General features: G+C 61.9%; 1 protein-coding gene across 1 annotated transcript; it reads left to right on the top strand.

The window, feature by feature from the left end:
- Positions 1 to 209: 209 nt before the first annotated feature.
- Positions 210 to 10,026, top strand: GMPPA (GDP-mannose pyrophosphorylase A). The gene is made up of 13 exons (XM_026646292.1): positions 210 to 290; positions 1,846 to 1,943; positions 2,163 to 2,266; positions 6,373 to 6,565; positions 6,682 to 6,741; positions 6,953 to 7,083; positions 7,206 to 7,220; positions 8,116 to 8,250; positions 8,472 to 8,569; positions 8,754 to 8,800; positions 8,880 to 8,972; positions 9,492 to 9,660; positions 9,798 to 10,026. The coding sequence occupies exons 1-13, from the start codon at positions 251 to 253 to the stop codon at positions 9,896 to 9,898; spliced, it is 1,284 nt and encodes a 427-aa protein (XP_026502077.1). The 5' UTR covers positions 210 to 250; the 3' UTR covers positions 9,899 to 10,026.
- The last annotated feature ends 1,927 nt before the right edge of the window (positions 10,027 to 11,953 follow it).

The raw sequence follows: 11,953 nt of genomic DNA, 5'->3' as shown, positions 1-11,953 counted from the left end.
GGGGGCTGGGGGCTGTGTGGGGGGCTGGGGCAGGCGAGGGCTGGGGGCATGTGGGGCGCAGGGCAGGTAACGGGGGGCTGTGGGCTGTGTGGGGGGCTGGGGCAGGTGAGGGCTGGGGGTGTGGGGGGCGCAGGGCGGGGCAGGTAACGGGGGGCTGAGTGGGGGGCTGGGGTAGGCCAGGCGAGGGCTGGGGGCGTGTGGGGCGCGGGGCTCTCTGAGTCGCTCTGTCTCCCGTGCAGGGTCCGTGAACATGCTGAAGGCCGTGATCCTCATTGGGGGGCCGCAGAAAGGTGAGAGCCGCCCCCCGCCCTGCGCCCCCAGCGCCAGGGGAAGGGCTGGGGTCTGCCCCACAGCGCAGCGAGAGTCCTGCCCAGGACCTGCTCGGCCCCTCCCAGCACCTACTCGGCCCCAGCCTCCCGTCCTAGCCGGCTCCGGTGGCATCTGCCTCACCCCCTTTGCTCCCCGGGGCTGCCAGCCCCCCGTGTCCTGCTCCCTGCAGCTCGGCCCCCAGGCCCGGCCCGGCTCGCCTGGCGCTGCCCGGTGCCCGCTGTGCCGGGCTGACTCCAGGAGCTGGTGCTGTGCTGGCTGCTTCTGATCCGTGCGTGCGCCTGGCTTGTAGCCCTGGCCCTGGCATGGGGCACGGTGCATGGAGCGGGCGCCGCGGCCGGCCAGCGAAAGTGCCTGGCTACCGGGCTGGTGGTGGGAAGGAGACCACCCGATCTCCGGGGTCTGTGCAGCGCCAATGAGCCAGCCTGGCCAGAGAGGAGTTGTTAATGGTTCCCAATCCTGCTGGAAAGGCATAACGAGTGGGGTTCCGCAGGGGTCTGTTTTGGGACCGGCTCTGTTCAATATCTTCATTAACGACTTAGATATTGGTATAGAAAGTACGATTATTAAGTTTGCGGATGATACCAAACTGGGAGGGATTGCAACTGCTTTGGGGGACAGGGTCATAATTCAAAATGATCTGGACAAATTGGAGAAATGGTCTGAGTTAAACAGGATGAAGTTTAACAAAGACAAATGCAAAGTGCTCCACTTAGGAAGAAAAAATCAGTTTCACACATACAGAATGGGAAGAGACTGTCTAGGAAGGAGTACGGCAGAAAGGGATCTAGGGGTTATAGTGGACCACAAGCTAAATATGAGTCAACAGTGTGATGCTGTTGCAAAAAAAGCAAACGTGATTCTGGGATGTATTAACAGGTGTGTTGTGAGCAAGACACGAGAAGTCATTCTTCCGCTCTACTCTGCTCTGGTTAGGCCTCAGCTGGAGTATTGTGTCCAGTTCTGGGCACCGCATTTCAAGAAAGATGTGGAGAAATTGGAAAGGGTCCAGAGAAGAGCAACAAGAATGATTAAAGGTCTTGAGAACATGACCTATGAAGCAAGGCTGAAAGAATTGGGTTTGTTTAGTCTGGAAAAGAGAAGACTGAGAGGGGACATGATAGCAGTTTTCAGGTATCTAAAAGGGTGTCATAAGGAGGAGGGAGAAAACTTGTTCACCTTAGCCTCTGAGGATAGAACAAGAAGCAATGGGCTTAAACTGCAGCAAGGGAGGTCTAGGTTGGACATTAGGAAAAAGTTCCTAACTGTCAGGGTGGTTAAACACTGGAATAAATTGCCTAGGGAGGTTGTGGAATCTCCATCTCTGGAGATATTTAAGAGTAGGTTAGATAAATGTCTATCAGGGATGGTCTAGACAGTATTTGGTCCTGCCATGCGGGCAGGGGACTGGACTCGATGACCTCTCGAGGTCCCTTCCAGTCCTAGAATCTATGAATCTATGAATCTATGAAATCCTACGTGTCTGCTGTCCCCTGAGCCCCTTGTTCCTCCCCCCAGGGACTCGCTTCCGGCCCTTGTCCTTCGAAGTCCCGAAGCCGCTGTTCCCGGTGGCTGGGGTGCCCATGATCCAGCACCACATCGAGGCCTGCACCAAGGTAACGAGCCAGCTGCATGCAAGGGCTGGACCCACCTGTGCGGGGGACAAGGGTCATTCGGCTCCATGGCTCTCAGCTAGAGAGTCGGGTAAATTCTAGCCTGAGCCTAAGGGGAGGGCGGGGGGGCAAGGGCAAGTCCTGGCCCTGGGGGGAGGTGTCACCTGGGGTTGGGGGGGTGGGCTCTCTTCTCACCTAACCTTTCTGTGTCCTGCCCCCCAGGTTCCAAGCATGAAGGAGATTCTCCTTGTGGGCTTCTACCAGCCCAACGAAGCCCTGAGCCGCTTCCTGGTCTCTGCACAGCAGGAGTTTAAAATCCCCATCAGGTGGGTGGGTAGGAGCCCCCTGCCTGGGGACTTTCCATGCTGGGTGGGAGAACGACCAGACTGGGTCAGACCAAAGGTCCATCTAGCCCAGTATCTTGTCTTCCAACAGTGGCCAGTGCCAGGTGCCCCAGAGGGAATGAACAGAACAGGGAATCATCAAGTGATCCATCCCCTGTCACCCATTCCCAGCTTCAGGCTGGGCAGGGACAGTGTCCCTAGCCTCTGTTTGCCAGGCTAATAGCCATTGATGGACCTAAATTATCTTTTTTGAACCTCACTGTAGTTTTGGCCGTCACAACATCCTCTGGTGAAGAGTTCCACAGGTTAACTGTGCATTGTGTGAAGAAATACTTCCTTTTGTTCGATTCAAACCTGTTGCCTAGTAATTTCATAGTTCTTGTGTTATGAGAAGGAGTAAACAACACTTCCTTATTTACTTTCTCTACACCAGTCATGATTGTATAGACCTCAATCATATCCCCCTTAGTCATCTCTTTTCCAAGCTGAAAAGTCCCAGTCTTATTAATCTCTCCTCATATGGCAGCCGTTCCACACCCCTAATCATTTTTGTTGCCCTTTTCGGAACCTTTTCCAATTCCAATATATGTTTTTTGAGATGGGGCGACCACATCTGCACGCAGCATTCAAGGTGTGGACGTACCAGGGATTTATATAGAGGCAACGTGATATTTTCTGTCTTCTGATCTCTCCCTTTTCTCATGGTTCCGAACATGCTATTAGCTCTTTTGGTTGCCGCTGCACATCGAGCAGATGTTTTCAGAGAACGATCCATGATAACTCCAAGATCTCTCTGGAGTGGTAACAGCTCATTTAGACCCCGTCATTGTATATGTAGAGTTGGAATCATGTTTTCCAATGTGCATTACTTGGCATTTATCAACATTGCATTTCATCTGCCATTTGGTTGCCCAGTCACCCAGTTTTGAGAGATCCTTTTGTAGCTCTTCACAGTCTGACTGGGACTTAACTATCTTGAATAGTTTTGTATCATCTGCAAACTTTGCCACCTCACTGTTTACCCCTTTTGTAGATCAGTTATGACTATGTTGAACATCACCCATCCCAATACAGACCCCTGGGAGACACCACTATTTACCTCTCTCTATTCTGAAAATGGACCATTTATTCCTACCCTTGTTTCCTATCTTTTACCAGTTACTGATCCAGGAGGGGACCTTCCCTCTTATCCCATGACAACTTACTTTACTTAAGAGCCTTTGGTGTGGGACGTTGTCAAAGGCTTTCTGAAACACTCTATCCACTGGATCCCCCTTGTCCCCGCACTTGTTGACCCCTCAGAGAATTCTAACAGCTGGGCGAGGCCTGATTTCCCTTCCTGCCCCACAATCCGTGTCCGGTAATTCCGTTCTTTGCTGTTGTTTCCCCCTGTTGGCCTGGTGCTGAAGTCAGGCTTCCTGGCCTGTAACTGCCGGGATCACCTCTGGAGCCTGAGGCGTCTGGGTGGGGCTTCTGCTCTAGTGCCCCCGGCCTACCCCCACCTCCTCCTGAGCCCAGCCCCGTGTGGCCAGGCAGCTCTCCTAGTGGGATCCCTGCAGGCCCCTGGGCAACAGGTTCCCAGTCTGCTGCTGCCATTCCCCTGGGTCTGTTCCGCACTCGCTGAGCACGGGGACAAGGAGTCCTGTCCCTCCTCTGCCATTCAGGCCTTGCTCCCAGGAGAGGGGCCTGGGACAGCTGGCCTGAGTCCCGAGGCTGCACCGGTGCTGACTCTCACGGACTCACAGGTCGGGCCCACTCTTGGCCCCGTGCGGTCCGTGGGGGGAACCCCCTTCAGTGCGACAGCCCTTCTCAGGGGTCCACTCTCTCTTGGGGTTAAACCCCTCCATCTCGTGGAGCCGCACCTCCCTGAGCCTTAGCACGTCTGTCTCTGAGGTGGGCCCCCTCAGGGAGTCCACTCGCTCTGGATCCCCGCGGCCTCCATTCCCAGAGGAATAATCCCCCTCCCCCGCCCTGTTCTCCAGACCGGAGTGACTCTCAGGCAGCGCAAAACAGGAGGGTTTATTGAGCGTCTGAACCCAGCACAGGTGTCACGGAGTGTGGGGGAGTCAGGGCCCTGCACTCCCGGCTTCCTGCGATTCCCTGGGACTCTCAGCCAGGCAGTAACACAGAAGGTTTCAGAGTAGCAGCCGTGTTAGTCTGTATCCGCAAAGAGAACAGGAGTACTTGTGGCACCTTAGAGACTAACACATTTATTAGAGCATAAACTTTCGTGGGTATAAAGCATAAGCTTTTCTGCATCCGAAGAAGTGGGCTGTAGCCCACGAAAGCTTATGCTCTAATAAATTTGTTAGTCTCTAAGGTGCCACAAGTCCTCCTGTTCTTTTTACAGAAGGTTTATTAGACGACAGGAACACAGTCCCAAGCTGGGCTTGTAGGTACCACCGGGACCCTCAGCCAGGTCCCTTTGGGGGGCAAGGAGTTTAGACCCCAGACTTGGGGTTCCCTGCCTCTTCCCAGCCAGCCCGAAACTGAAAGAAAAAAACTCCAGCCAACTCGCTCCCCTCCCCCGGCTCCTCCTTTCCCTTTGTCCAGTTTCCTGGGCAAAGGTGTCACCTGGCCCCACCCCCCTCCTGGGTCAGGTTACAGGCTCAGGTACCGTCCCTCACCTAAAGTCACCCCCTGCTCTCCCAGCCCCCATGCAGACAGTCCCAGTAAAACTAGACGACATTCCTAGGTCAGGTCAATCTGCCCGCTCCCTACTGCATCACAACAGGAAACTCTCAGGACCCTCAGGCCTGGCCTCCCTCAGCCCAGCACATCCCATGCTCCCCTGCATCCAGGGGGGCTCTGCCTGCTCCCCCTCTCCAGCCCTGAGCCCCCCTGCTTCCCAGCTGGGCATCTGAGATCACCGGCCCCAAGCCCCATCTCTTTTCTCCAGGTAAACAGGGTCGCCTGGGCCTCCTCTCCCCTCTTCTGTCCTCTGACCCCTCTGGCTGGAACCAGCTGATCAGGTCACCAGAGTCCTCTCTTCACAGCCCATTGTCCTCCCTCTGGCCAGAACCGGCTGTGACTCCTGCGCTGGGTCACCAGGTCACCAGTCGCTGGGGTGTCCATTCTCCAGGCCAGTGGCCAGGGTCCCAAGTTTCCTCGCAGGTCCTCTGTACCAACAAACTCCCTCTCCCCTCCCCTCGTTAAACCAGTAACACCCGGGGAAACTGAGTCCCACCCCCTCTGCATGAATCCCACCCAGGGACACTGAGTCCCACCCCCCCTGCATGTGTCCCACCCCTCTGGAACAACAAGGCAAAAACAAGAGAACACCCCAGTTCGTCACACTGCTGTAGCAGGAAGACTCTGACCGTGCCCCGACTTGGCTGCAGGTTGTTCCGGAGTCGCGGGCTGGGGGCTCGGGCGCCGCGCTGAGTGACGCCAGCCTGGACTCGGGGGCAGCGTCTCCCCTCAGGGCCCCTCACCAGGGCAAGGAGCCTGCCCGGCTTCAGCCCCTCCTGGGTCCGACCTTGGAGTGTTCAGCCCCCTGCTCACCCCGGGAGCTCCCCGCAGCGAGTTCCCCGCCCCCTGGGGAGCCTCACCCCCTCTCAGAGCCCCGCCCCCCACTCCGCAGCCAGCCGTGACTCCCAGCCAGCGTGGGACACAGACGGGTTCTTAGTCGGGAGCCCAGCGTAGGACAGAGCTTGTGAGCACAGAAATCAGGGATCTGCAGCAAAGTCCAGCTTGGGGGGGATCCAGGGCCCAGCGTGTCGTCCCCCTCCCCCCCCAGGTCCCAAACCAGGCGAATGACTCACTTCCAGCAGCCCAGCCCCAGTCACCCCCGGCTGCCCCCCTGCGGCCTTTGTCTCCTTCCCCTGCAAACAGGGCCCCTGGTCTCTGGTCTCCAGCCCCTCCGGGGGCTCTGGCAGGGGAGGGGCCCGGCCGTCAGTTGCTGGGATACAGGGTGTCGGCCATTGTCTGTGCCCAGGCAGCCAGTCGGTGTCACACCTGCCCCAGTGGGTCTCTACAACGATCACACCCCCTGTCCCACTGTCTAGAATTACTGGAGTAACACACGGGAAACTGAGGCACACACAATTCAGACAAAAGATTAAGGAAGTTCCCACTTCGTCATACAGGTACCTGCAGGAGTACGCGGCGCTGGGCACGGGCGGCGGCATCTACCACTTCCGGGACCAGATCCTGTCGGGCAGCCCCGAGGCCTTCTTCGTCCTCAACGCGGACGTGTGCTCGGAGTTCCCCCTGCCGGAGATGCTGGCCTTCCAGCAGCAGTGTGGAGACCCGCACAGCTTTGTCATGCTGGGCACCACGGTGAGCGGGGGGCCGCCCCAGCCCCAGGCTGCCTGGGGTTCCTGTGGCAGGCGGCCGGCTGGGAGCCTCGGGACCCCTCTGCCCAGGTTCCCGCTGACGCTGTCCCCTTTCCACAGGCCAACAGGAAGCAGTCCCTGAACTACGGGTGCATCGTGGCCAACACGGAGACGAACGAGGTAAGGGGCTGGGGCCACCCGGGCAGCGCTGCCCATGCTGTGTGGTGGCTGTGGCCAGTGTGGGGCAGGGGCGTCGGTGGCCCCGATGCAGAGTTGTGCTCCCAGCGACCTGCGTCCAGTTCCCAGCATGGCCCCAGCTGGCGCGTTTGGCCTGGCCGGCGCCCGGTGGGGTGGTGCTGGTGAGCCAGGCTCATGGCCCCTCGCCCCCCAGGTCCTGCACTACGTGGAGAAACCCAGCACCTTCATCAGCGAGATCATCAACTGCGGCATCTACCTGTTCACGCCCACCATCTTCCAGCACATCGGCGAGGTCTTCCAGAGGACCCAGCAGGAACTGCTCCTGTGAGTGCCCCCAGCCCGGCCCAGTGCCCGGGGCTGCAGCCACCACGCTCATCTTCCATCTCTTTCTTTTCCCACCTTCTCTCCTCCTCTGCCATCCTCACTCGCTGCCTGACCTGCACCAGGGGCGCTTGCCTTGGGTAAGTGTCTGTCGCCTCCTCCCAGCCTGCGGCAGGGCCTGGGGCATCGCCCTGCGTGGGGCATTTAGCGCCAGCCCCCTCCCGGAGCCCTGCTTCGCCGCTGAGACGCACTCTCTGCTTCCACCTGCTGCTCCGCTGAAGCCTAGTGCTGAAGCTGGCATTGGCTCCTGGGCATTCAGGGTACCCCTGGGGCCCCCCAGCTCCCTGCACTGTCTGGAGTGTCCCTCGCCCCAAAGGGCTTCCCATGTGGAGAGCCAGCTGTGCGGGGGGACAGGTGGGAGTTCAGGGCGGAGGAGAAACCCTCTCACCCTGGAAAGCGCCCCCTGCTGGGGCGGGAGGGGGCTGGGTGTGTCGCTCTCTGGGGGGGCTCCCTGGGCTCTCTGGGGCGCTGGCTCTTACAAGGCACTCCTGCGCTACCAGCTCTGTCCCTGCCGCGGGCGCAGCCAGCCGAGGCGCTGGCGGTCGGGGTGGGCTGGGAGGCGCAGAGCGGGCAGCCTCGGCTTGGCCCCGCCAGCAGCCAGCACAGCTGGTCTCGCCCCACTGGGCCCAAGCTGAATCTGACTCTTGGCAATTGCCAGGCTGTTCCCTAGAGCGGCCATGACCCCGTGTGACCTTCGGCGACCCCCTCCCACCGCTCCCTCTGCCCTTCTGCAAAGGGGAGGGGCAGCTGGCAAGTGCTGGAGCTGCTGCCCGCGCCTGTGGCCTGCTGGGAGGGGCCCTGGCTGCTGGCCGAGGGAGCTGGCATTGCTGCAGCCTGAGCCCTGCGCGGATTGTGGCTTGGGCCCTGCTGGCCCAGGTGCGGGCTGGGCGTCCGGCCCTGCCAGGGCAGTAATCCCAGCTCAGCCCCCAGCAGAGCCCTTGCCCTCGCCCTCACCCCGTGCGTCTCGCCCGGCAGGGAGGACAGCACCAATGGCTGGCAGCGCGCCGAGGTGATCCGGCTGGAGCAGGACGTCTTCACGGCGCTGGCCGGGCGCGGCAAGCTCTACGTCTACAAAACCGACGGCTTCTGGAGCCAGATCAAATCGGCTGGGTGGGTGTTGGCAGGGCAGGGCCGGGGGAGCGGTGGGCGGCAGTGTCCCTTGTATGGTGGGGAGCTGCCGGAGCCGAGCTCAGCTCAGACCTGTTCCGCTGCGCGGCGGGGGGGGACATGATGACAGCCCCGGAGGAGCAGCCTCTCTGCTAGGCAGGGCCTGACAGACGCTCCCTGCGAGGTGGGGCCTGGTCACTCTGATTGGCTCCTTTCCCCCCCAGCTCTGCCATCTACGCCAGCCGCCTCTACCTGAGCCAGTACAGCCAGTGCCACCCGGAGAGACTGGCCCGGAACAGCCCTGGGGGGCCCACCATCCGAGGTACCCTCCCCCGCACGGCCCGGGCACGCTGTTAGCAGAGCCCTGCGCTCACCCCGCGGGGGCCCAGCCGGGGTCTCCCAGCGGTGGCTGCGGCTGGGCTCTGGGCAGTTCCTCTCCCTGCCGGCTGTGCTAGCCCGGGGGGGTGGGGCAGAGCCGCGTCCCCTCACCCTTGTTTGTGTTGCAGGGAACGTGTATATCCACCCAACGGCGTCCATCGACCGCAGTGCCGTGGTGAGTGTGGGGCCAGGGGTGGTTCTCGGGGCTGGCCTGGGGGGCTCCGCTCACTGCCTGCTCTGCTCTCTCCCTCCAGCTGGGCCCCAATGTCTCCATTGGGAAGGGGGTGACGGTGGGAGCCGGCGTGCGTGTGCGCGAGTCCATCATCCTGCATGGGGCGTCGCTGCAGGTAGGGTGGGCCCCGCCGGGGGGGGGGCAGGGGGGAGCCTTTTAGTCCCCCGGCTTCAGGCGGAGATGGTCAGCTCAGCCAACAGCGGGTGCAGCCTGGAGCTGTGTCCTGTGTCCCCCAGCTCTGTCACGGCCCCACAAACCCCCCACTGCCCAGCCCTGGGGCCACTCACTCCCGACCTGCAGCCCCTGCTAACCCAGCCCTGCCCCCCGCCCCGCAACTGTGCCGGGGCCCCTCACTCCCGGCCCGCGGCCCCCTGCTAGCCCAGCCCTGGGCTTCCCCTCCCGCCCCTGCTCTGCCGGGGCCCCTCACTCCCGACCCACAGCCCCTGCTAGCCCAGCCCTGGGCTTCCCCTCCCCCCTCCCCAAACTCTGCTGGTGCCCCTCACTCCTGACCTGCAGCCCCCCCGCTACAGGACACTACACTACGCGGCCGCCCTCGTTTCTCTGGTTCCCCACCCGGAGGCCAGGCTGTGCCCGGGGCTGGTGCCCCCCTCACCCTGTGCTGCTCTCTCCCCAGGATCACACCTGTGTGCTCAACAGCATTGTGGGTTGGGACAGCACCATCGGGCGCTGGGCCCGGGTCGAGGGGACGCCCAGTGACCCGAACCCCAACGACCCCTATGCCAAAATCGACAGTGAGACCCTCTTCAGGGACGGCAGGCTCACACCCTCCATCACCATCCTGGGTAGGTCTGACACCCCCTCCCTGCTCACCTGGCTCTGGCTGTAGGCTGGGGAGCGTGGGGGGCAGCCTCGGGCCCCCCTGCGGGGTGGGGGCTCCGGCTCACCCCCAGCTGACAGTGGCTCTGGTCTCCCCTCGCAGGCTGTAACGTCACCATCCCCGCAGAGGTCGTGATCCTCAACTCCATCGTCCTGCCACACAAGGAGCTGAGCCGCAGCTTCAAGAACCAGATCATCCTGTGAGGGGCCAGCCGGGAGCTGGGAACCGACTGGGCCTCCCGGGCGGCCCCGGCTGCAGCGCAGGTGCCCGACCCCAGCCTGTGCATGGCTCAGTTCCCCCTGCTCTGGCCAGGCCGTGCCCTGGGCAACTGTCAGCCCCTGCCATGTGGGGCTGGTCCAGGCCCCGGCCTGGCTCAGCCCAGCCCGGAAACCACCTCCCTGGGGTGTCACAGCCCAGCCGAGCTGAAGCCAGCCCCCCCCCGGTCCGTGGGCCCGAGGCCGGGCGTCAGGCTGTGTTTGCCCTGCCCCTCGAGCCCCCCGGCCAGGCTGGGGGGTGCTGGGAGGGGGTGGTCGGGTCTGCACCGTCCTTGGCCTGCCCCTGCAGCGTTGAACTGTGAAGTCGCGTGCGGGCTGGGCTGGCTGCAAGGGCCAGCAAACAGCATCTGGCAGCGAGACCTTCCCCGAGCAGGAGGTGAAGGGATCCGGCCTGTGGCAAGCCCCTGTCAGCGTCTGCACGCGGAATCGCAGCAGAACTGGAGTAGTTCCCCGGGGGGTTAGAACGCCAGGCTGGCAGGCGGCCCCTGTGCTGGGAATGGGGGGGGGGTGGCGTGGCCCTGTGGGCTAGCAGTGGAGGGCTAACACCCCCCCCCCCCCAAGCTGGCAGCGCTGGCTCCGTCCTCACAGCAGAGGCAGCTCCCAGCCCTGTCCAGGGGCAGCAGCCAGGTGAAGTGCGGTGCAGACAGATGTTAGCTGAGGAGAGCAGGCCAGGCCCATGGGGCTGGGGAGAGGGGTGCTGCCCCACGGCCCATGGAGCTACCTCACCCCCCGGGCCGTGCAGTGAGACACAGAGCGAAGCTCTGGCACACGGTGCGCACGGGGCAGCCGGAGACCCTGGTGCACAGGCAGCACCAACCACCTTTCAGCTGGTCAGGGTGAAGTGTCCCAGGCTGGGCGTCTGCCTCCGGCTGAGTGGGTGGGGATAGAGTCAGGTGCCTCTAACTGCTCGAACCTGCTGCCCTACACCGGAGTCCTCAGTCAGCGCAGCAAAACCTACTGGCGCCGCGTCTCTCACCCTGGATAACAGCTTTCTACCGCTACTCGTTCCTCTGTAACTGCCATGCTAGATGGCCGGGGCGGGGATCCCGGGCTGAAAGTAACTTAAAAGTCTTACCGGTACGGGGGGCTGGCTCCGGGCCCCTCGGGCGAAGGGGCAGGGCTGGGGTCAGCCTCCCCCAGCCAGCCCATCTGGGCTGCCTGGCCCGGGCTGCCCAGGCCTCCAGTGGCGATTTAAAGGGCCTGGGGCTCCAGGCGCGGCAGCCAGGAACCTTAGGCCCTTTTAAATCACCGGGCCCCAGCTCAGCTACTCCTCCCCCCCCCCCCGCAACCCTGGGGATGGGGGGGAAAGGGGCAGCGATGTTAAAGCACAGTGCTCTAACGTCGCTGTTTATGGGCTGCTAATGGCAGCCGCTTGTTACCGGTCCGCCGGCCCGGCCCGCTTTCACTTTGGCATGGATCTCAGCAGCCCAGCACTGCCTCTGCCCTGCCGTGGGGCAGTCCGGGGCCAGGCAGTACAATGGGGTATGATTTGATGGGCTGGCAAGGAGGGTGGGTGAAGGCACTAGCAGCCTGTGACAGACTCGTGGGGTTTGCCCTGGTGCTGCACGAGGGGTTGATTAAAGAACTAGCCTGAGATAAAATGAACGTGGGGCTCGTTAACTGGAGTAATGGCTGGGGCTCACCATGGCTTGTAATGGTGACAGCAGCGGGCAGGTGCGTTTCCCGGGGGCCCTGCAGCCACAGGTTCTTAGCCCTTCTCTGCTCAACGTTTTTATCAGCGACCCGCAGGGCGAGCTGGGTCCCTTGGTAACCGGCGCCGGCGAACGCGCCGTGTTTTAATGCAGTGAACTGTAACGGAGTGCAGCTGGGAGCCCAGCATGCAGGCCCTACGTCAGGCGGGGGGAGAACCAGCTCAAGGCGAGCTCCCAGGGCAGTGCTGATGCCAGCCTGGGCTGCACAAACAAGGGAAGCGCAGGTGGGACAGGGGGGTTATTTTACCGCTGGGTGGGGCCCTGCTGGAAT

The sequence above is a fragment of the Terrapene carolina genome, unplaced genomic scaffold (genome assembly GCF_002925995.2).
Source record: "Terrapene carolina triunguis isolate 2854851 unplaced genomic scaffold, T_m_triunguis-2.0 Scaffold34797, whole genome shotgun sequence".
In the NCBI taxonomy this organism is placed as follows: Eukaryota; Metazoa; Chordata; order Testudines; family Emydidae; genus Terrapene; species Terrapene triunguis.
Note: the sequence above shows the minus strand (reverse complement) of the source record. Positions and strands in the feature narration are given on the sequence as shown.